The following is a 25,133-nucleotide window of genomic DNA, read 5'->3' on the forward strand; positions in this document are numbered from 1 at the left end:
ATATGTGAAATACTGAGTCAAAAGACTCATATTTTATCAAGGAACTCGTTACCGAGAATTAAACATGTTAAAAAAAATAATCATGATAAAGTTATAAAAAAAACAGAAAAAATACTTAAGTATCGAAAATTTAAAGATGACAATATTCTCTTTGAACGCTTTAAATATTACGAAGTTTGTGACGTTAAGAATTTTACAGGTAACAGATTGCTGAGAGTGTTTCTCGAAATTCTTGGTAATGAAAACCTATGCAAAGACGGAAATTGTTTTTTGTTTACGGTTTATGGAAAATCTAGTAATTTTGCAGTTTGCGTGATTCATAAGTGGCAACCCTTACTTATTTCTTATGAGGGGAACAAAAACGACCGTTTCTTTTTTGAAAAACTTTTTGATGAAACTTGTAAAAAAAAATTTAAGAAAAATGAATGGTACAGTCAATATTACGAGCCTAAATTTTTATATGATATTCGATCAAAATCTGCCGTTTTATACCCAAAGTTTCTTCATGGAAAGATTGTTAATGTAAGCAAAGGCTATCGTCACGCCTTTGTTGGTGTATTGATTCATATTGCTAAAAATCAAATTGACCAAGAAAAAAATGGGGATATTTCCAAAATAAGTCTTCCACTGGCTGCATTAGTTAAATTTGCTATACGCGACAAAACACCCGAAATATTACAGTCTGTTTTTGGTGATCACAATCTTGAAATATCAAGTTCAGGCAACCATAACATGGAAATTTCTTTTCGACAGAAAAAAAGAATACTTCGATTTGAAAACGCAGTTCCTATAATTTTGCAGTAAGTAATTTTACACCTAAGTTTTTTTGTATCATTATTTGGAAATTATATATAGTGTTCCAATTGTCAAATTCACTAGTCTAAAAAATATTTTTTTAGGGCGTTAGAAAAAAAATGTAACGAGATTGAATATTCTGAAATAGATTGTGACAATTCAAAGAACAAGAATAGCTATTTAAAAGAAATTGTTAATCCGATTGTAAATGAAGTCAGGGAACTTTATGAAATCTAATCAAATTTACAGCTATAATTTTTTTTAACCTTTTGACAAAGGTGTATTCGCATGGCTTTAGTATTTGTAAAGTCTCAATATGATGTTTTACTTGATTAAATTATTTTAATTCCAATTATTTTTTTTTCTTTTGAACTACTTTATGCACAATTTTTTATCTAATTTTTTATTTCATTTTTTCGTTAACTTATGTTTGGGTGTTTAGAGTTAATGTTTGATACCATAAAACTTACTTTAAGAATTCAGAAAACTAGTTCTTAACAAACGATGTATTTATAATATATTTCTTGTCTAAAATCTTGTCTAAAACCATTTAAAAATTTTGTTTTGTTTTTGTTTATATATTGTGGGTTTGTTAAATGTGTATAAAAACAATAAAAGTATTTCCCACCCTCAATAATTTAAAATTTTTGTTATTGTTCGAAACATTTTGTTATTGTTCGTATATTTATTATTATTTTTATTTTTATTATGGTTCGAAATCTTACATTTTCGAAATCTTAGATTTCGAAAGTCAATTGTATATCATGATATTAGTAACTTAAAAATGAATTTTAATTTTTATCACTAATTATTAATTAATAGGTGTTTGTTTACTAAAATTTAAAAGTTGTTTTTATTTTTTTTAATCTTGGTCAATTGTATATCATGACATTAGTTAAATAAAAAAAGGAAAAAAATTGATTTTCATATGTTTTACGTATTTAATAGCTTGTTTATTAAATAAAAATTTGGGATTGTTATTAAAGTGCAGAATAATGAAAAAAAATTAATTTTTCAGTCTAATAATTAAAAAAAGAGATAATATTTGTTTAATTAGTTCAGGTAATATTTTAATTAAGTATTGTTTATGCATCAATTTATTCATCAATTTAAGATTAATTTTAAAAATAATCAAATAATTTCGAACCATTTTTTATTTATCAAATAAATCTAGTTAAATTTGAGTTTGTATTTTAATTAATTATCTTGTGTGATTTGGTTTTTTTTTTGAATAAGTATTTTTTTGGACAAGAATAAGATTACGACGTTTTAAAAAAACTGATTAAACAAAAGTTTGAATATATTTTTATAACGAAATTAACTTGATCTACTAAATAAACACCCTTGTATAGGCGCTGTATAAGTACGCTGGTAAAATACTTTTTGCATAATAAACATTAAATTAATGTTAATTACACAATCGATTAAATGTGTTGCTGCCCTTGATTGTTTTAATAAAAAAGCTTCTGTAACGCTCTGCCCCAATTTTACTTTCTTGTCTTAAAACAAATTTAACTTAGAATTTAACACAAAAATTATTTTAGATTATTAATTAACACCTTAAAGTTTTTATAAAAACTATAAATTTAAAATTGTTTTCTAGTTGAGAAACAACGAGAGTGGAAAAATTACCTTAAAAAAAGTTTCTACCACAACTGTCATTCCGTTAACCACAAGACGCTATGTAATTTTTTTGAAAACGAAGCAAAACAGAAATAGCTTAAAGATGGCATACTTATTAGGTAGCGAGTATTGCATTGACAGTTTACGACATGATATAAAAGATATTCAAGAAACTATCGTGGATATTGGATCACGAGTTGGCAAGGTTAGTTGGTTTTTAATTTGAAAATCGAATTTGAACTCTTATGCTTGACTTTTTTATTTGGTGACCAGACTTTTCGAACTTTTCGAAATTTGAAATCAAATAAGCAGTAAAATAATAGTTTTTTTTTTTTAAATGTGCAAGAACATGTTATCTTTCTTTTTCCGTGTCAATTTTTTAATTTTACAAACTGAAACTTATAAAAAAATTAGTTTAAAAGCGCGCACTTTTAGATGATTTTTTTCTGTAATTTTGCTTTAAATATTAATAATATAAGTTTAAAATCAATGTGATGTACGCTAGCATGAATTTTTTACCTCAAATGCGTCTGTTTTTATTACGTTTTAAAATTACGTTTTTAGATAAAATTCTTTAAAAAACGAAATATTCTAAAAAACTAACATATATTTATCTAAATCACCGGTTAATACCTTTTTAACTATTGTATTTTTTGCCAAATTTTATTTTAAATATTGGTAAAATATGGTCTTGCGTTGAAAGTATATGCAGGCTTTATCCTGCAGACTTCCCGCAGTGAGATGAAAAATTTCGCAGGCTGAAAGTAAATTTCGCAGGCCAAAAGCTTTTTTAAACCGGTTCAAAATTATGTTTTTAAAACAAAATTAAAAAAAAAAATATTCTAAAAACTAACATAAATATTCATCGTATTAAATGATTAAATTTTTTTATGTATTGTACTTTTTGCAAAATTTAATTTTAAATATCGGTAAAATGTGGTCTTAAGCTGACATTATACACCAGAGAATTTGAATCGCTTAAACTTCACGGTTCTATAAAAGTACAACTGCATAGTACAAGACGGAGTTAGGTAGGACCATAATAGAGAATTAGGTAGGACTTCAAAGTACAAGAAAAAATAAGGCAGAACCGTAAAATTCTAGAGAAAATTTGGCAGGACGGTAAAATATGAAAAATATTTAGGCAGGACTGCAAAGTACAGGAGTTTTTCTTAGAACCATAAAAAAGACCAGTGATTCGGGTATTTTAATGGTATTCTTATCCTAAGCAATATGGATCACTTTTCCTAAAACAATATGGAACGATAAACATAAAATATTGCAATACATTATAGCTCTTTCTATTTGCTTCGGGTTTCCATGTCATGCCTGGGTGAACAACAAAGATGGGAGAGACACGGTTGGTCGAACATTCCCATGCGCATCGACAAAAGGAAGAACTGTGTCAATTGCAAGTTTAACTCCAGTAAAATATGAAGTGACAGTTGTTACAGCAGATGAAAAAGGTACAAAATTACAGACATAAATACATTATAACTATACAAAACTTATAATAATATCAATCTAAGATTTATATACTAAGAGCCATTTAAATTAGATAATTATACTTTATATCAACTATACGGAATATTTTGTGTACTGATAATGACAATACATTCACAAAATTGACACTTTTTCACATTTTTAAACTTAGAAAACTTTGGTTTGCACATTTTCATTTACAAAATAAGGAACTTAAATCACTCCTTAACTGATTGTTGTAGGAGCTGGCACAGACGCAAATGTTTGTATCACAATATATGGAGAGAATGGGGATTCAGGAAAAAGAGTTTTGAAACAAAGATTTAGAGATTTGTTTGAACGAAAGCAAACTGACAAGTTTAACTTAGAAATTCTGGACCTAGGAAATTTATCAAAGGTAATTGAAGCATTAAAATAAACAAGACAGTATCAACATCTTTTAGTGTTAGTAAGGTTTTTTAGTGCCATGAACTTTGATCCCAAGAATATTAATTTATGTCAATGTTCTGTTAACTTTTTTTCAAGTTAACTTTTTTCTAATTTAGGTTCGATTGGAGCACGATGATGCTGGGTTTAATTCTGATTGGTTGTGTGATCATGTGATCATTAAAAACCCATCAAGCGGAAAATCGTGGATCTTTGTGTGTAGAGAGTGGATAGGAAATAAGAAGGGAAATCAACTGTATAGAGATGTACTACCAAGGAAAGCAGACTAAGATTGATTTTAAATAATTAAGGGATATTTAAAAATTTTTCATTACGATGCATTTGCAACAAAAAACTTTAAAAGTTTTTTCTACACAATGTTACAAAATACTGCGCTTCAATCACAAAGAACCAAAATTAATTAAAACCAAAGCAAAAAGTTTAAAAAATGTACAAAGTTATCGAACAACTTAATATATCTTTGCAAAAAAATACATTTTTAAAACTATGCCACCAATCTAACCCAATTTTCAACAATTTTACAAACGTTGTACATGATTGACTACTGTATATAATTCACTAGGTGTAGTTTTATAAGAGCTGTATACCATATATATTTTTATACAAGTAATAGTTACTTTTTCATTTAATATGCATATCGCAAACATTCCATATTTTTTATAAACAAAATTGTATAAAGCCTCATTTTACTACGGTATAAATATGTTATTCAGGTATGTCTATTAAGCTAAGCATATTAGATTTATTGCATAATAGGGTGCCTTAATTTAATAAGAGTATTATTTTGTTTTGCAGTAATGTATGTATGGTAGATTATGCACAACTTTTACATGCACTTTAGAGTGTAGATTTTATAGTTTATTTTTATTATAGTCGTCTTATTTATTTTCTACGAAAAATGCTTAGTAAAAAAATTCATAAAATTATATATAATTTTTAGATTATGTTGTGAATTTATATTTGTTTAAATGTTTTATTGGATGTATGTCGTTTTATTTTAGAATTGTGGTTTAGTTACTTCTATACAAATATTGTAAATTGTGCCTTTATTTTATATAGTTTCATTGTCTTTGTATTAATATTGACACTGACATGCCTTGAAACAAAGTGACAAAAATAGATTTGTAGAACACTTACAACAATTGTGATAACTTATTAGACAAACTATATGCCCTGATTTAAAATACCTTACCAGTTAGATATTTATACAAACCAATATATTTTTAAATTTAAAAAATTAGTGTATATATAAATACAATCTAAAAAAACTACTTTATTACACATTAAACTATTATGAGCCGAATTTAATACAACTATCTAAACATCACACCCTAGAAAATAAACTTGAAGAGCTTACCTTATTTCCCATTGGTGTTTTGTTGTTATTCATAATTCCACTTTATATTGTATATCCTTAAATGATCCAAATTTTAACCACAATAACAGACAATCTTGCTAAAATCTGTATCAAAAAGACAAAAATTTAACTACAATTTCAAAAAAAATTTACGTAAACAGAAAAAAAAAATTTTTATTCAAAATTTAGCAGCAGTTAAAACGCACGTGTTATACATGGAAAATCAAGTTGGAAATTTCCCTATTTTGGATTAAATAATCTGTTATTAAAGACGTCAAAAACTGTTTTAACCATTAAATAATTTGCATATATACGTAATTTTTAAATTTTATTACTAAATTGTTTTTGTACAGCGATTAATAGATATCTAATAAGTTATGGAACGGTGGTTTAAATAATTATTTCCTAAAAATTTAAATAATTTCCGATGCGTATTAAAAGATGAATTTGCATTAGTATTAAATGTTAACGCTGGTGAAATGTATTTAAAATAGCATGTAAAAGCAAAGTCTAATAAACAAGTGTCTAAATTAAAACCCTTTTTCAAGGGTACCATGGGAAAAAGTTATTAAACCTGTCGTAATTTTAAATTTTCGTAATAAATTAAAGTTTAGTTTATAGTGTCAACTTAAGTTAGCACAATAAAATAACTTTTCTAAAAACCTTAAAAAATAAATGTAAGTTAGTAAAGTCTATAAGCTTAGAATTTACTACATAAAATATTACGTAGTTAGGGCAAACAATAATATAGGCCTATTTACTTATGTACAAGCAAAACAAATGACTCTGGATCGAACAAACACAAAACCAGTAAGAGTTTTTTGTAAAAAAAAAAAACAAACAACAAAAAACTCCCAAATGTTTTGAAAACCGCGAGGCGGCTGTAGTTGGTTGACGTCACTTCCTCTTATGTGACACTCTTTATTTTGTATTGTGACAGTACAATATATTATGCTCATAGAATAGTGAAGGAAGTAAATAGTGTTTGGTTAAATAAATTGGATAGAAAATAAGTTTCAACGTTATTTTTTTACATTAAAGCAAATTTGTTAAGTTTAATTAGGACTATAGATAAAACTGAATTGGTAAAACCAAAGTAAAAGCAGTGTATATAGCCATAAAGTTAATAGTAACTGTTTGTATAAATTATTTTATTAAAATATATCTAACAAAGTCTAACTTGATAAAAACAATTTAAATCTCCAAAAAGTAATGTAGCAAGTTAATTAATCCAATTATAGACCATGTTTAAACGGTTCAATCAATATTTATGTTTATAATTGGTTTAGTAAATTTACCAGAACAATTACTTGAAATCAATAAAACCAAGTTCAAAAAAGTTTCTAATATTACAATGTGTATCTGTATAATTAAAATTTGTCGCAGCGTTATTCCAACCCAGTAAGTTCGAACTAGTTTTTTTATTGAAGTTAATTGACCAAACGTCCCTAATTATTAGACTCTATTTAGCTCCCTTTTTCTTAACGTTCAGATATATTAGATTTGAAAGTTAAATGTAACGGGTTTAAATACCACATAGATATTGGGTAAGTTATATAATTTTGTCGTGTTTAGCTTTTAGCAAATTCCGTTAAAATAGCATGAAAAATAAAAATTAATAAGAAAATAATTTGTTAAATAAACGAAACTAATGCAGTTAGTATAGATTTTCTGGCAAAATATTTAAATGAAGGAGCAGAATAAAGCTGAAAAACCACTTAGAATTTAATAAAAGTGTTTTTAATATAAAATAATTTTTTTTATTTACTAGAAAAAATTATTATTAACCAACTAAAAGAAAGTATAAAATCCTTTTTTACAAAAGTAAGAAATAGTTTATGCTTGTATTAAGATTATGTGCGAAGTTATAAACATATTAAGGTAAAAATTAGTGACAATATCCGGACTTAGTTGTTTGTAATAAAAGTATTCCCATGGCATAGTTATTAATGTTTAGTCTATAAGTGGTAACCGTTTGTAATAATAAAGACAATATAAAGTTGTAGCATAACTATATATGCGCGACTTTACCACATCTTTTAAAAAAAATTAAAACAAAAAATAAAGTTTCTGTAAAACCAAAATAAAAATCATGCTATAAAGATGCGTGGATTTTTGACATAACATCTCTTGTATTGATTTTTCAGATAAATAGATTAAAATAGTGGTTAATTATTCAACGGAATCTTACCATGAAATATCAAGTTCAAATTCTTTTAGTTTTAATAATTCAGTGTTTAAATTGGAAAGGTATGTAATTGTAATTTAAATTTTCGTATAAAAGCAATAAGTTGGGGGACCTATTTGATTTAATCAATATAAATTACGTTAAATTTCTGCTTTAATGCTATTTATAAAATATGGTATGCAAAATTTAAGGCAACGCAATATAAAGTATTGAAAATAATAAAAAATTTTAAAATTAGATATATACATGATTTTTCCAACGATATTGGTTAACGTAACCCTTGTATTACAATTTCTTATATTACTAAATTCCTTAACAAACGATATGACATACTAAAACGTTTAAAATAGTAAATCTATGTTTAACTAAACCTCTACAAATAAGTGTTACATGTAGGACATGTATAACAACGTGTAGTTTACAAGCTTTTCAAAATAATTCGTCTACCGTTATGAACGAAAAATTTTCCATAGTATATCCAAAGTCAAAAGGTCACAAACATTGGTATACAAATAGAGGTCAATTTTACAAGGTTAATTAAACAAATAAAGTCAAATACAACTAACAAACCGAAAAAACTGTCTGATTTACTAACTGCGTTACCACAAAAATTAAATTTGTTTATTTAATTAGCAAGTAATTGGTTATAAAACAAATTATTGACTAACTGACAAAGTAAAATAATTAAAAAACCATTAGCTTTAAATTAAAATTGGTAAAAACAAAAACTTCCAAACTTACTAAAAACTAATATTAAATAACTTTAAATGTACAAAAAAAACTAAAAAAGTATAAAGCCTAAAGTAGTTTTTATGTACTTAAAATCGGTTTTTAATTGCCGAACATATTCTTATGTTAAAATTAACCTTATAAAATTAAATTGTATATACATTTTTTAGGTAATTATGGAGCGACATTTACAAATCTTACGCCAAATTTATCTCGGTTATCACCAGCTAACGTCGACATAGAGGTGAAATATAACAAAGTTTTGTTAAAAAATATACTATGTATAATTGCAAAAATAGAAACATTATATATAAAACCATAGTACCAGCGCCTTTAACAAACAAAATTATATTAATTTATATGTAATATGCCAGGTATTAGCTGCAAATAGCAGCGCAAATGTAACTTATATTTGGTCGGCAAATGGATCTAACGTGGCTAATTTAACATTGCTAAACTTTGGAATTGATACACAAAATGTACAGCCAGGCTACAGTAAGTATTTTTTTAAATTTTGAATTAACTCGAAATATAAACAAGTAGACAATTAAGAATCTATGCAAGGCTTATTTGTGCATTTAAACAACCAAAAGAAGCTTTTAATAACTGTTTTACTGCTATTTAGGTGTTAGTGCTAATAACACGTTGGGAAGCGACGTTGTATTAAAACTTACAATAACCAACGCCAACGCGAACCTAACTATTATGCTAACTGGAGACTCGGCTTCTACAACTATTACATTAACTGTTTCAAGTAATCTAACTAAAACAATAAATTATAAAAATTGTCCAACCTTTTTTAGAATAAAAATATAGACCAAATCTTTATAAATACGTAAATTAAACACCAATACCCAACGAAAAATGGTGGTATAAATATCAAAAGATATAAAAAAAGTTACCCTTTATATAGACACTTGTGGATCGCCCCCTTCCGGTTTCACATCGTCATGTGAAACACTTAATTGTGTAGCTCAACGAACTGTAGTCCGGCCCATTAATAGTGTGGATCCTCAAACGTACAACTGCTCCAATACTGCCACATGCTCTGAAAACGCCCAATGGATGATCAACGAAGGCTCAGATAGTGACTGTGTAGCGGTAAACAGTTAAATTTTAATAATATCTAGGCTTATTAACGTATACAGAATACTAGTAGCTAATTCATATAACAAGTTGGTGCTTACTAGGCTAATATATGATACAGGCTTTTTGTTAGATCGTTTTACTAAATCATTTTTAAAACCATCAATATTTAAATTAAATTACCATTCAGGTTGGTTGTGTGGTACCCGGTACTTGGGGACCAAACTGTACCAGTGCCTGCGGATCTGGGTGCCCAGTTGAAGGTCGATGTGATTTTAAAAATGGAGCTTGCTATAATATAACACAAAGTGGGTGTTTAAAAAATTGGATGCCAAGCCCAACTTGCGAAATTCGTAAGTGTTTTTTATTCAATAACCTTAAAATTAAAATAAGTAAACCAGCCTTCAAACTATCGTATGGTAATGCTTAAACCGTAAAAATGCGTCAATTATTATGCAAACTATTTAAATTAAACAACAACTTTTTTGATTACAGCTGTTTGCCCAGAAGGCTGTAACGGAGGAACTTGTGTGTATGCCAACTTATGCCAGCTTTGCCCGATTCATTTCGCATCTGGTCCTACATGCAGAAGTAAGTTTAACCCTAATAGGCTTACCTTGAAAAAATGTGCCGAAGTTTAAATAGTAAATGAAAACGAAAAATAATTAAAAACTTTAAAAATCATAATCGTAAACAGATTTTGTCGTCATTTTTTCGCGGCTATAGTCTCAAAGCAGTCAAGTTATTTTGAGTTTTTTTTTGACAAAACAATTTATCCCCGCAACAGTATTAATTCTTAAATAATTGTCTAAAATACATTTACTTTATTTATAATATTTATCATTTATAGACATTAGATTGGACGGCTTTTTAAAGGGTGCTCTTCCTACATTTGCTGTGTTAGCAGTTGTGGTGACATTTTTAACAGTAACTTCAAAATGGTACATTCGCAGAAAGCTTAAAATTAACTAAACTGTTGTGTTTAATTGGGACTTTAAGCAAAATGAAAATTATACCATTTAAATGTTAATTTTAATTATTTTAATCATATATGTAATTTTTAAAACGTCTTGATAAATGTCATAGAATGTTTTAGTTCAGATATTTTGAATGATTAAATTTGAACTATATGTTTAATTCAAGTGTCTCTATTAAACTAGTCTTGTCTTATCATATTTCTGTATTTTATCTAATTAAAAATATCCCAATAAATATAAAAAATAGTGTTGTTATTGATTAGTATGCCTCAATTGGTTTTTACGTTTATTGTTTTAATCAGGCATAGGCTAAGATAATTAATTTGTAAGGCATTTTTTATTGAAAGAAAATTTTAATAAAAAAGAATAAAACAAAGGACAAATTAGCCTTGGAAAGTAAAATTACTAAGTGTTAGCACTTGAATTGTATTAAGTTAAGTTGTACAATGTTCGAACGAATAAAACAATACTCAATTTTCGTTATAAACACCGTTAGTTTTTATATATACACAACGGTTTTAATTTTATCGTACAGCACAAAGTTGTTAGGCTTCTTATGAGGTTTGTGATGGCTTTCTGCCATTTATAGGCGATGCATTGGGACTTAATGAATCAGTTCGTTTTTGTTTTTTAATAAATTTCGACAAAGTATTCATAGCTTCGTAAATCCCCTTTCCTTTGGTGGCACAACATGCCTAACAATGCAAAATGTATTATCAGCATTTTAGGTTAACTAACGCAATCTACCTGTACATCATATGACTAAGACAAATTTTGTAACAAATTAACTTACTTGAACCTGCCAATTATAGTCGCTTGGTAAAGAATGAAGTTGTAATACACTTTCCATTTCTTCGATGCTGATTGCTCCTGGTAAATCTTGTTTATTTGCTAATACCACTAGCGGTACCTTTAAAATAAAATATGTGTTACTATACAATAAGTTGATAAAAAATATTTAAAAAATTAAGTAAAAAACTAACAGATAAAGCGCCCAATTATATTGCAATTATACATTTACTTTATGTCATTTGACCTTTAAATAGTTCTATTACATTTAAAAAATGCCAACAAAGTGATAATAGAAACAAGTTTGTTTATACCCGTATATGCATTTATATTAAAAAAAACAGATTACTCATGCTTACGTTATCCATATCTTCATCGTTTAACATTGCGTTTAATTCACTTGCAGCTTCCCCAAATCTTGTTGGATCTGCACTGTCCACCACGTAAATTATACCTGACATAAAATAACATTTAACAGTAATCTACAAGACATAAAATAACATTTAACAGTAATCTACAAGAAATAAAGGCTAACTAAAGTTACACGAAAAGCTATTATTTGACGTCTTTTTATTTCGTTTGTTTACGCAACTTGAAATGTAAACACTTTTTGATGTAAATTTGGTCACAGAAGAGTTAAAACTACCTTCAGTTGATGTGTAGTAATGCTTCCACAGTTGCCTTATTTTATCCTGTCCGCCTATATCCCAAATTGTTAAAGTTAAACCCTTACATGGAGTTACTGTTTCAACATTAAAACCAATTGTAGGTAACGTCCTTGTACAGTCACTCAGTTTTAATCGTTGTAAAACCGTAGTTTTACCTGTAAAATACAATTTATTACTAAATTGTGTTTAATTAAAAAATTAGTCATCATCCTTTTTTTTAATCAAACTAAAAAATATATATATGCATAATTTTATTCATTCTATTTGAATATTGATTCAACAAAATCGAGAAACTGACGTAAGTTCAAAATATGTTTTGTTTTTTAGAAAGCTTATAGTCTGCAGTCATGTCATGTTTTAGGTACATAGTGCAAAATTGCGTATTGAATATGTGGTAATAAACAAAACCTAATTTTTACCATATTATTTCCTGGTTTTGTCTTAAGTCTCACAACTAGTTTTAAGTCATTAAAAAGGTTGTAAAATACAATAATAATTTGAATCATTTTTAAAACCTAAGAGATACCAAAAACCATATTTATTTACCATCTCTTTCATTCTTCTACGTTTATAGTAAGCAAGATATTGCATACAACAAATGTTATCAACTATGATGTCATAATAACGCTTACCTGCGCAATCCAACCCTAACATGCATACTCGAATTGGTTCCCCTTTGTTATTAGCAACTAATTTGGAGAATATAGATCCCATTGTATAAACAATTGTTTCGGTTCAGACTAAACTTTATAACAATATTTTGATTGTTTAAATAAACCTTTTTATATCTACATAACACAAAAATTAACATTAAATTTTCTGTTGTATTTTTCTATATCAAGCAGTTTATATAATTTAAAAAAAAATAAAAGTGGTGTGATTTGCTAATTAAAAAACTAAAAATAGCAAAATTCTTTTTACGTTAAAACATAAAACATTATACTAATATATATTTGGCTTAATCTAAAATACTTCTATTATTTTTTACTTTGTTAATCTTCTAATTTGTCTATATAATAATGGAAATATTACTTATACCTTACTAGTAACCTGTATATTTCTTTACTACTGAGTACTTTAACTCTAATAAACTTTCATAGCAATTAGTCTACAATGTGTTTCAGGAAACGCGTATTCCTCTCCACTCAGTATAAAACGCGCGTTTCTTCGTTTCTTTACTGAATGTATGACTAACCGACATTATTTTGTTCGACCTATTATTTACTGCAATATCCTTCTTTACCCCGTCATAACTTAACTTAATGTGACCTCACATAGTTTTTCATTGTTAGTAACAATTTGTTAAAAATGCATAGATGATTTATTACAAATATAGACACTGCATCTTTTTTTATATTTATTTAGAAATTTTGCAATGTGTCATATTCTTGACATCATCTATAAATAGAGTAAACATAACGACATTCTTTTTTATCACGTACATAAAAAACAATATTGTAAATGTTGTAAAATGCGCTATAAAACTGTATAAAATTATTTTAAATCAATTTAAAATTGAACCATTTTTAACACAATTCCCATATTATTTAACCATTCTTAACAGTGGCTTTAGACTAACAACTTTAAAAAACTTCTTGCTAGAATTATGTTAATAATTTAATTAACAAAATAACACTTAAACATTGGTGTTTTATTACAAAATAATACTATACATAAACAAACAATAAAAAAAAACATATTCGCTGAAGTAAATACGTGTATCGAAATCTTGTTAAGGTCCACCAAAATATACTTACATTGTTCAAACAATATTTCAAAATTAAATGTTTCATTTTTAGACTTTGTTATTCTTTCTAAACTCCTTCACCATCCTTGAAAATGACTGCATTCCGTCGGTCAAACCATCACCTTTAATAGCCGAACAAGGTTGAACGTTCCATTTTTGCCATGTTGGAATCTCGGCAAGTTTTAAACCGGTTATAATTTCGTTAATTGATGAAGCTTGGACCATGTCCTGTTTGTTAGCAAGTATAAGAATAGGAATACGGGACATCTCTGGGTTTGCAATTACACCAAATAACTCTGTGGAAGCCTCAGCGAATCGTGAAGGATCAGCGCTGTCAACAACGAAGATCAGACCTAAACAAAGCAACAAGATACTTGCAATTACTAGGAATTGAATTTTACAAACATATTAGATTTAGAAAATTTTGTAGGGTTTAGTATGTTAATAAAAACTTTAATATACAGTTAATTATTAATGCAAACGTTAAAGGATAAATAATTGTTCTGTTGTTATCGTTTTAGATTTCTCATAATAAAACGTCATTTCCTATACTTATGTTTGCAAAACAAATCTTTATGACTAATTTCTACTATATGCAGAGTGACGTCATAAAAAAGAATGAAACTATATTGCTTGTTATAAGATTTTACAAGTGGGTTGTATATAGATTTATGCATTGCATCTAAACTTCAATTTTTAAAATATTGAGTTTAGGTGAGTGAAATAAAAAAGTCACGTTTGTGTTTGACTTGAAAATATTATTTTTTTTACCTGAAGCTTCTTGGTAATAATGTCTCCACAACTGCCTCAACTTTGTTTGACCACCCACATCCCAAACTGTGAATGTCAAACCTTTGCAAGGTGTAATCACTTCAACGTTGAAGCCGATTGTTGGAATTGTTTTAACCATTCGATCAAGTTTTAACTTGTACAAAATAGTGGTTTTACCTAATAAAAAACATGAAAATTAACATTTTTTAACTTAATTTGTGTATTTTTATACAAAACACAGCAATTTAAATTTAATAAAATGTCTTTATTAAAAAAAGTTTCTCGGTCAATAATATATTTTCTGTAACCTTAAATTAAATATATTTTTGCAACAATAAAATAGACAAAATCCCGAAAGTTTTTTTATGAAATACAAAAATAGTGTTTATAAATTAAACTTTTTATATTTACCCGCACAATCCAATCCCAGCATCAAAACACGAAGTGGGTCGGATTCGAACATTTTAAAAAATCCTTCAAACTTAGAAGCAAATCCTCCCATATTTAATACTCAAAAGTTTCAAAATACTAACCTAAAACGTTATATTAAATAAATCAAATTTATAACTGCACCAGGTAAGTTACTCTACTAAATCTTTCTATTTCAAGTGTATAGGTTATTTTATATAATCTTGTCTTAGGGGTAGTCTGCTAAAACTTTAATTTTTTTAAGATAATATATTGAGATTTTAATTTGCATTATGTTTTATATAAACTATTGCTAACAAGTTAAAAATCATTTTAAATATAAACCAACTGACAAATCAGTATTATCAAGAAATTTTAAATAAAGAAACTACATTCGATGAATAAGAGTTATGATTAATCAACACGTAGTTATGCCCATATGTAGGCTGCATTGCAACACTTTTGCGTTACTTTAGTCCATGTGATAAAAAGTAAACGCATATGTTAATCATAAAATAAATCTATTGCTTGAACTTACCTGATTGTATATTTATAACTGGTAATTTAGATTCAAATTTTAACTTTGGTAATGACCTATGCGTTTTTTTGATCTGACAAAATCTTTGAAATGTCTACAACAAAGTTTACTTTAAATTTTTCCAAATTACAACTATTTAAAAAGTCATTTGTTGAAGAGAAAAACTTGAACTTTTTTTAATATACTTAATTAAGCGAACTTTCTAATACAGCACAATATACTACAAAAGAAAAATTAAAATAAACTTTGGAATATAAAACAAAATGGAACTCTTTAAACTTTAAGGTAAAAATTTTGACGTCACAGCTCATCACTATTTCGTGATAACGCAGTGACGTAGTCTTCCATGACGTCACAGTAGTAAGGTTTAGTGAAGGGATTGAAACCCTGCAAGTGAGCCACGTGACCTCCGCCGTTTGTGACGGCCAAGACCACGTGATCAGTTTGTTCAACGTCTTCAGATGGAATCCCTAAAATTAATTATATTTAGGATAAAATATATTTTTTTTTAAATCTTATAAAATATTTAGTAATGTGAAACCATTCTTACTTACAGGGTACAAAACTGTCATCATTTGATAACAAACACAGAGTTGGGGTCCTTATTGATTGAAACAACTTGGTTGTGATAATACTGTCACTGTAATAATGATCTACACTTTCATATCCAAAAGTCCTAAGAAGAAATTTGAATAAACATTACAATGTTACGAAATATAAGAGTAAGAAGCTAGTAGGCTTACTTAGAAGTGAAGTGCATGTCTATATCTCTGATACTCTTTGAATTCATAACATCTTCATGACATACCACTCCATTAAACATTTCTTTTGATCTGCAAAGTAAATTTATGTTATTGGATTTTATTAACATAATCAATTTATAGTAATATTTAAAAAAGCTAAAGTTTAACCTTAAAAAAAGAATGTTACAATATAAGCATTAGTAAATCAGTACAAAAACAATATTAAAATGAATTAAAATAAAAATCAGAGTTTTTTTCTTACTTTTGATAAATTTTTTTGAGACTTTTCGTAAGTGAAATATTGTACAGAATCCAGTTATCCCATTTTTCAATACTCTGTGATCCCAACACAGGATTAAATGGACAGCAATAAATAAGTGCGGCTTTAACTTTAGAATCTTTTCCTTTTTGTGCTAAATACCTGGACATTACCAATCTAAAAAATCAATTTTTAACTTTATTTAAAAATATTTTATAATAGACAACATGATACTAACTAAGTAAATAAGATATAGTAGCTTATATAAAGTGAATGTTGTTATTCTAATTTTTACAACTAAATATGAAAGTAATTTATAAATGTAAGTAAAATGGAACATACCCTCCTAGAGAAATTCCAATAAAAATCAAATTTCTCTTTGGATGTCGATCTGAAACTAAGTCCACTGCTGTTTCCAAATCACTTGTAAATGATGCACAAAAGGCTTTACTTGTCTTTAAAGTAAATCAAAAATAGTTTTATTATTTAGTTTTTTAACTTACCAGCTTTAAAATGTAAAATAAACATGCAAAAAATTAAAAAATGACACCAAAAAATAAAAAGTTAATGGAAATTTAAACTATTTTCTACATACAAACTTAACAAAAAAACTAAATTTTTATTACTTTAAATGCTGAGTATATATACACCAGATTAAATATTTAAATAGTAAACTAAAAATAGTAAATTAAATAGTAAACTAAAAAGTAAACTATTTTTAACACCACTCACCAAACATGGTAACTCAAGACCTCTATTCACCATAACCACCACTGAATTACCCTTTTCAACCAATCCTTTGGCAATGGTGCGAACATAACTACTCTGTGATGTAGACACCAGACCTGGTAAAATAAAGACCAGTGGTTTTTTGTTTAAGTTGTGGTTGGTGTTTTCTTCTTCTGTGTCTGTCCAGGCAAGAGTAAATTGGCCACCATCTTCTGTTTTAACTACTTCTCTGGAAAAAAAATAAAAAAAAATATTATAATGAAGCTTAGTGGACAATAATATTTATACATATGTCCAATTTTTAGCCTACAACTTTATCATAGACAAAAAAGTGTAACCATATCATGACAGTTAAAAAATCAACAGAACTACAACTAAAAAATAAAATAAAAAATGCTTTGTTATCTAAAAGAGCTAATAATACATTTTGTTTTATGAAAAAAAATCATAAGATTTGAAGTTTACCTGTTGAACCCAATAATTGGGTTAATTGGTAATAGGGCTGCAAGAATTGTTTGAAACTTGCCACCAGGAATCAGAAATAAAGACCAGTAAACTCTCTGTAAAGCAGGGACTTGTTTGTGAATAAACTTGCTCCATTTTGTTCCTCTTTTACTGTAGATAACTGGTTTCTATAACACAAAAAATCATATAGAACAATTAAAAAAAAATTACAAAAAAAAGTTTTAGAGCAACATAATCAGCACTTTAAATTTTGTTGTTTTAATTGCAGTAAATAGAAAATTAAACAGCAACTTTGAAGGTCAGTTGAAGTTAAATGAAATGCTTTTAAAGTAAATATTATAACCCAACCCAAACATATGTAAGACGCCAACTTATACCAAAATTAAACATTAACTCAATAGTACATAGTATAACGTATGTACATGAATTTAATGTCAAACAAACACTCAAGTAAACATAGTTTATAAGTTCTCACCCTTCCATAGTAGGATAAATAGTAAGCTGAAAACAAGAAGGTTCCAGTGGCAATTACTGTTGATGTCGACCAATTTTCCAACATTTTTTATTATCAAATAATTTGCTCTAACAATAAGTAAAAAACAATCTAAAAAAATTAAAATGTTTACAAAATAACAGCAATATAGTTAAAATATTTGTAATACCTCCAAGTTTTGAAGAGTCTTTTAAGAGATATAATTATGTGCCAGTATTGTAATATAGCCGCTTTTTATCTTGGGATGAGTTCAATCCCCACAGATCTCATGCTGTAGCGCCCTTGAGTAAGGCGCTATAAACAGTATAAACCTCTGCTAAGCCAGCACTTAAACAGCAGCTTAATTATCAGGCCATTATAATTTACAATATCCCAAACTGCCACAGGCAACTCGAGACTGGATCAGAGTATCTGATGTTACTCTATGTTTAAGTCACGCATTCGACTTTCCCACATCGAGGATAAAGATAAATAAAAAACAAAAAAACATTTGATACAAATAATATTAAAACTGGCAAAAATTCAAAAAAATTCAGAATTTAAATTCTTTTTCAAAACATTATCAGATTGGTCTTCAGTTTTAAATTTCTTTTTAAGATCTTCAAATTTAAATCCATGTTTCATTTTTAATCTTTTAATATATTTTGTTCTTTGTTTTTGCATTTTATTTATTATCACAGTTATTTCCAAAATCTGATTCGATACAGCTTCGTTCCTTAGTTCAACCTCTTTACAAGTTTTCTTTAACTCCACATATTTTAGACGATACAAATTATTTTTGTCAATTGGCTTTTCAAAAATCTCAACATTTTCAATATTTTCCATTTAAATTTAAACCTAATTTTCTACAACACAAAGTCTAAAGATGATAAAAGTGTAAACTCATCGTGGTACATGACATTAAACAACAGTTTATAAAGTAACCCAACCCATGGGGTCAATGTACAAACTTCATGGCGTTATTTAATCTTTCGAAATGTGCTCATGTTCTATGACGTCACTATTTGTTTACATTTTACAAACGTTCTATGATCCTGCCTTTCCTTTTAACAACATAACTTGCTGCTACATTTTCCCAGACAAAACCAGACTTATTTTAAACAATGTTTAAGTTATATTTTTATATATGTTAGACATGTTTAAAATGAGGATAAAACTATGTTAAAAAATTGATTACGTAATTGAATAAGTGTGAAAATAAAAGAGCGATTTACAAAGTGCTTTGTGGGAAAAATAATGCGTGAATTTTTTCATGTGTCGGGTTTTAATTTTGTTTTGAAATAACAGTTTTATTTAAAAATAGCGTTGTATTTAGCACTACACCAGCATGCATATGATTAACATAAATCTATTATTAATTTCTTAAAGTTTTTTATTTGCAAACAGGGATTAAATTTGGTAAATTTTGCGAAAATGTCACGCAGAAATCCGTCAGGTTTTACCGGAGCGAACGCAATTCCTCTTGGATCTAGGAACAAAGCAATCGGATCGAAACGCCAATTTTCTGGATCTCCACCCAGAGAAAGTTATAACCGAGTTTCGCCTCCTAAAGATTCGGTTTCTAGCAACGCTGCGATCGCTTTAAAAGCTGCGCAAGCCGCCGCTGCTAATTTAGCGAAACTTGCGCAACTAAATAAAGGTAGTTCGCCGTTTTTAGTTTATTTTTTTAGGTATCAACGTATTAAAAAAAATCATTGCTAAATCCAATTTTAAGGTATCATTATCAGATTGTGATATTTTTAAACACTGTAAACAAAAAATAATTTAAGTGTATATAAAATATATTATTTTCTGAGCTTTAAAATAGTTCCTACTATTTTTGTCAGGAGTTGATCAGCCTTTGGGATTTCAAAATAATGCTCCATCAGCTCCACAACAAAGTGAAGAAAGAGGACGACCACGAAAGAAGAAAAGTCGATGGAGCACGGTGACAGAAAAAACTGAAATCCCTGGAATGCCAGCGGCCATTGCTTCAAACTTAACTGCACAACAACAGAAAGCTTATATAGGTAAGAAAAACCTGATACTTGCTGGCTTTATTTTATGTTCTTAAATTGTTATTTTGCATTTTGAAACCACACACATTTCTTAAAATAAATGCATGTAAGTGATCTATGTGAATATTTTCACAAAATCTTTGGTACAAAGGTTTGTATGTAAAATTATGTGGTTTTAAAATATAAAACGTAACCAAACTTTAATTTTATTGATTAACTTATCACTTCAGCTCTAGCTAGCAGGAGAATTTATGTTATATTTTTTGTCTGTTTTAACAAATTTTTTCTCCTATTTTTCCTTCGGTTATTTTCATGTAATCGAAAAATAACAGTTCAGCTACAGATTGAAGACATCACTCGAAAAATCAAGGCCGGAGATTTGGGAATTCCAGCAAACCCCGAAGAAAGGTTGAGTTTTTTGATGAACTACATTGTGAAGCAGCAGTGGTTTTATAATAAATTATTATTTGGTCTTGTGTAAAGTCTAATAACTTTTGTTAGGTTAATAATTAAATGCAATTTAGTAACTGCAAAGTTATATAACTTAAGGTCTGGTTTGTAGGTTGGCTTTAAAGCAATAAACACTAAGGTCCACTTCTTAACTAAACAAAAAACATTATTTTAAAGTATATATATTTAAAAAAGTTACAACTTTCTTAATTATTAATTAAATAAGTTCTTTTAAAGGAATACCTTTTTAGAGCTGAATTAAAATTAAAAACCAAATTTTGAGTTGTCCCAATTTATAAAAACTTTAAACATTTTTTTAATCTTTGATAATTTCAGATCCAAACCTAATTTGTAAACCAAATATTTTTACAGCTCTAGCTTCAAAAATAACAAAATCTTTTTATTATAATTTTCGCTTTTCTAGCAGCCAACCAATAACCAAAAATTTGTTTAAATAATCAATTTTTAGGAAATCGCACACAAAAGACATGATCCTAAGACAATTTTTGCCAAAAAGTGTTTAAGTTTTTTAATTTAAACATTAAATAACAAAATACTGGTATGATATGTCAGCAAAATATTTGGTTTTATTCCTAGATCACCATCTCCTGAGCCAATATATAATGGAGAGGGAAAGAGGATGAATACAAGAGAATATAGAACAAGAAAAAAACTTGAAGAAGAGAGACACAAGTTGATTCAACAAATGCAGGATATTAATGCAGATTATAAACCTCCAATGGACTACAAGTAAATTTTTGTGTTACAAAAGTACAGGCTGTTTTAAATATACTAAATTAAATTAATATTACATTTTATAAAGGCTATACTTTATTTATACATTAATTTCTTTCATTTATACTCACTTTTATGTTAATAAATTGGTAATTTAGACTGATTTTAATTTAAATCATTATTTCATTGAGTAAAATATATATCCAAACTATATATTATTTGTCTAAAGTTAGACCTTCTTTAAAGCTTTAATAAATTGTCAATTTAGGCCAATGCTACAGCGGGTGAGTGAGAGGGTTATGATTCCACAAGATTTAAACCCGAACATCAACTTTGTTGGCTTGCTCATTGGACCACGAGGAAACACTCTGAAGAAGATTGAAAAAGAGGTTTGCTTACTATCTTGATTCTTTTTAACAAATACTATATTTTTCTTACAAAATTTTAGATAAATTTATCTTTAAAAATGTTGAAAATTTTTTAATAAACATTTCATAAATTTTAGAGCAACTGTAAGATTATGATTAGAGGAAAAGGATCGGTGAAGGAAGGAAAGATTGGGAGAAAAGATGGTCAACCTCTTCCAGGGGAAGATGAACCTCTTCATGCACTAGTAAGCGGAACTTCTCTCGAGAATGTGCAAGGAGCTGTTAAAGAAATTCAAGTCATCATAAAACAAGTAAGTAAAAAACTTTTAATAATATTTTTATTACTATGGTATTTGTGTTTTTTTTCTAAGTGTGAACATTGTAGTATTAAAATAAAAATGACTGTTCTTAGCAATAGTTATCCAATGCTGTTTAAACAGTTACAAAAATCGACTTTAAATAGAGTTAATTTTGTTAGATAATGAATTTTCAATTTTGAGTAGCCTCATTAAAAATAATCATGCCATTTGTGGTCCTTAAGTTAAATGCAAGATTTTGTAAATGGCTGTTTAAATGGATAGTCAAAGATTTGCTTTGTTATGTGTGTTTGTGTTTTTATTAAACTTAAACACATTAAAATTGAATTAACTGTCGATAGCAAGAGTTGCCCAATGCTGTTTACAACAGTTACAAAAAATTTTCATACACTTAAATGACTGATGATAGGGTCGTATAATTGTTCTATTGTTAAGTGATTTTAAGAGATCATTTTGAAAATAATCATGCAACTTGTGGTGCCCAAAAGTTTTGTTAAGATTTCAATGTTAATTAAGAAAACAAAATTTTGAAAGATTGTTTTATATGTAAGTTAACTGGTATAAATATTAATTAGCAAAAGTGCTAAAAAATTTTTAACACATAAATTTCATTTATTCCAAAATACAAAAAGTTAGAATTTGGGGTAATTTTTGTAATTTACAGCTACTAAAATCGTAAATAAACTTCATCTGACAATTTATTTACTTAACAGGGTATAGAGCAACCCGAGGAAAATAATGATTTGCGAAAACTTCAGTTGATGGAACTTGCAAAACTAAATGGGACGTTAAGAGAAGATTTGATGCCAAAGTAAGATTTAAATTCCCATATTTTTGAACATTTAACTTTATTATTTTTAAGATTCCAAAAACGTAATCTTATTGTTTTCTAACAGGGAAAGACAGTGGTTGAAGCCCGAGAATCAAAATGTAACCAACACTACAGTTTGTACAAAGTGTGGCGGTCGAGGTCATTTAGAACAAGATTGTAGAGCGGAGAGGCCCAGCATGGGGCTACAACAACCCATGGGAGCTGCGGGTCCTGGGGTGGACAGAGCTAAGATGGACAGTGAGGTAAAAAAATTGATATTTTAATAATTAAAAAAAATATAGAACCATTAAAAATTTACCCCAACGTTTTTCAGTACATGTCTTTAATGGCTGAGCTGGGTGAAGGACCCCCACCTTCGAACAGCACTGGCAACACCCCCAATCAAGGGGGGAACACCCCTTCAGGTGGCAGTGGGGGCAGAGGTGGTTTTAACAACAACTTCAACCCTCCTAGGTTTGGGGGTTCACGACCTCCATGGGGAGGTGGTAGTCATGGTAACAGCGGACCAAGATTTGGAGGAGGAAGAGGAGGAAGGTTTAACAATTCAAATAATTACGGAAACAGGTTTGTAAAAGCTTTTTTAACATGTTGTTTGTGGAAATAAAAGCTTATTAAGCAGATTAAATTAATTTGGATAAGTTAGATTTTGCGTTTAATAAACAAAAACGGATAAAACATTTTTAGATGATAACATTTATGTGTTCTATAAAATTTCATCTTGTTTTCCAGACCTCCGATGATGAATCAAAACCAACCTCCTCCTCCTTGGATGCAAAATGGTCCCTATGGTGGTCCCCCTAACAACCAATGGGGTGGTCCTCCTATGGGTGGTCCATATGGAGGGGGATATGGCCCGAACGAGGGTGATGCCCCACCATGGATGCAAGGTGACAACAACATGGGACCCCCAATGTTTGACCCAAGTGGTGGGGGTAATTTTTATAATCAACCACCTCCACCACCCCCGAGCAATAACCCACAACCCCCTCCACCCCCTGCGGGAGGCAGTGTGCCGCCATGGCAACAAGGTGGAGATGGTAGTCAAGGCAACAATGGAAGTTATAATGGTAATTAAAATTGGATTTTGGGTTAAATTTTTTATTGTTTTTTTAAAAAATTGGGTTTAATTTAATTTTTCTAAAAAAATCTAATAAATATACTTGTTAGGGGGGAAAAATTAGAATTTTGGTTAGGTTTTGTATTTTTTCTATTTAATTGGTAATTAGTTGTTGTTGTTGTTTTCCTTATTTGTTCATTAAATATTTTATTTTTTTACAGATCCTAGCATGATGGGATATGGTGGCAATATGCCTTGGGGTGGAAACAACAATATGACCCCTGGTCCTGTCCCCCCTCCTATGCCAACTGGACCCAACCCAGTTCCACCCCCACCACCTGGTGGTGATAAAGGAGGCATGGATTATGGAAATATGGGGTATGGGGGGTACATGGCCCCTCCACCTCCCCCGCCAATATAAAACTTTGCTTAATTTGTTTGGTTGAAATCTTTGAAGTTTTTTAAAAAACTTTTCAGTTTAAAATTCTTGGAGAAATTGTTTATTCGAACACAATTTCTAAAGTTTGGTATAACTAATATTTGAACTAAATTGGAGGATGATAAAACTTTTTCTATGTGGTTGAATTGTTAAATTATGATCGCTTGGAAAGGGCAAATTTCTTTAGCAAATTTCCTGTCAAAAACTATATAAAGAAGACTTGTTTTTGTTAATTTTTGCCAAATCTCATAAGGACCAACCATCTGTAGATTTTATTCATATTCCTCCTAAATGTATTCGTAAATGTATTTAATTGCTGGATCACATCATCATAATTACTAATATATAACATGTTAATATTATTGAAAGGGATGAAGTAATTGTATTGGAATTAATGTTTTTAATGAATTGATAAAGATTTGTTGTTTTTAAAAGTTAATTGTGAATACAATCTTGTATAGGAGAATTTTGTTCTCTTTATTAAGGGCAAGTTAGAAACAAGATAACAATATAACTTTTTAAAGATTGTATAAAACCAATAGTTGGATTTGTTTTAAAAAAAGAAGTGTTGGTGACTTTTAAAAGGTATCAAGGTTTGGAAGTCGTCTTTGTCTCTTGTAATTACTCTATTTTCCCCCATATAT

General features: G+C 28.4%; 6 protein-coding genes across 6 annotated transcripts; 3 read left to right on the top strand and 3 right to left on the bottom strand.

Moving 5' to 3' along the window:
• Window positions 1-2,521: 2,521 nt before the first annotated feature.
• On the top strand, window positions 2,522-5,564 carry LOC145752571 (lipoxygenase homology domain-containing protein 1-like). Its single transcript, XM_082568876.1, has 4 exons — window positions 2,522-2,618; window positions 3,648-3,884; window positions 4,143-4,297; window positions 4,446-5,564. The coding sequence occupies exons 1-4, from the start codon at window positions 2,522-2,524 to the stop codon at window positions 4,614-4,616; spliced, it is 660 nt and encodes a 219-aa protein (XP_082425002.1). The 3' UTR covers window positions 4,617-5,564.
• A 2,285-nt stretch (window positions 5,565-7,849) lies between these two features.
• On the top strand, window positions 7,850-10,945 carry LOC145753910 (uncharacterized). Its single transcript, XM_082570437.1, has 8 exons — window positions 7,850-7,954; window positions 8,792-8,865; window positions 8,996-9,116; window positions 9,247-9,375; window positions 9,535-9,722; window positions 9,898-10,060; window positions 10,203-10,298; window positions 10,558-10,945. Exons 1-8 carry the CDS (start codon window positions 7,897-7,899, stop codon window positions 10,677-10,679), a joined length of 951 nt encoding a protein of 316 aa, XP_082426563.1. The 5' UTR covers window positions 7,850-7,896; the 3' UTR covers window positions 10,680-10,945.
• Window positions 10,806-12,922, bottom strand: LOC145753911 (uncharacterized). The gene is made up of 5 exons (XM_082570438.1): window positions 12,774-12,922; window positions 12,120-12,296; window positions 11,833-11,927; window positions 11,478-11,594; window positions 10,806-11,379 (listed from the first exon to the last, which is right to left on the bottom strand). Exons 1-5 carry the CDS (start codon window positions 12,853-12,855, stop codon window positions 11,239-11,241), a joined length of 612 nt encoding a protein of 203 aa, XP_082426564.1. The 5' UTR covers window positions 12,856-12,922; the 3' UTR covers window positions 10,806-11,238.
• Window positions 12,923-13,612: 690 nt separating this feature from the next.
• On the bottom strand, window positions 13,613-15,198 carry LOC145753912 (uncharacterized). The gene is made up of 3 exons (XM_082570439.1): window positions 15,071-15,198; window positions 14,660-14,836; window positions 13,613-14,241 (listed from the first exon to the last, which is right to left on the bottom strand). The coding sequence occupies exons 1-3, from the start codon at window positions 15,159-15,161 to the stop codon at window positions 13,937-13,939; spliced, it is 573 nt and encodes a 190-aa protein (XP_082426565.1). The 5' UTR covers window positions 15,162-15,198; the 3' UTR covers window positions 13,613-13,936.
• A 401-nt stretch (window positions 15,199-15,599) lies between these two features.
• LOC145752288 (phospholipase ABHD3-like) lies at window positions 15,600-19,140 on the bottom strand. The gene is made up of 8 exons (XM_082568545.1): window positions 18,277-19,140; window positions 17,802-17,968; window positions 17,340-17,565; window positions 16,950-17,062; window positions 16,611-16,784; window positions 16,349-16,438; window positions 16,160-16,281; window positions 15,600-16,075 (listed from the first exon to the last, which is right to left on the bottom strand). Exons 1-8 carry the CDS (start codon window positions 18,358-18,360, stop codon window positions 15,906-15,908), a joined length of 1,146 nt encoding a protein of 381 aa, XP_082424671.1. The 5' UTR covers window positions 18,361-19,140; the 3' UTR covers window positions 15,600-15,905.
• A 436-nt stretch (window positions 19,141-19,576) lies between these two features.
• LOC145753829 (uncharacterized) lies at window positions 19,577-24,955 on the top strand. The gene is made up of 11 exons (XM_082570283.1): window positions 19,577-19,933; window positions 20,121-20,303; window positions 20,624-20,699; window positions 21,339-21,491; window positions 21,745-21,865; window positions 21,982-22,155; window positions 22,875-22,972; window positions 23,058-23,235; window positions 23,307-23,557; window positions 23,723-24,060; window positions 24,272-24,955. The coding sequence occupies exons 1-11, from the start codon at window positions 19,708-19,710 to the stop codon at window positions 24,469-24,471; spliced, it is 1,998 nt and encodes a 665-aa protein (XP_082426409.1). The 5' UTR covers window positions 19,577-19,707; the 3' UTR covers window positions 24,472-24,955.
• Window positions 24,956-25,133: the final 178 nt, after the last annotated feature.

Source organism: Corella eumyota, chromosome 5 (genome assembly GCF_963082875.1).
Source record: "Corella eumyota chromosome 5, kaCorEumy4.1, whole genome shotgun sequence".
NCBI lineage: Eukaryota > Metazoa > Chordata > Ascidiacea > Phlebobranchia > Corellidae > Corella > Corella eumyota.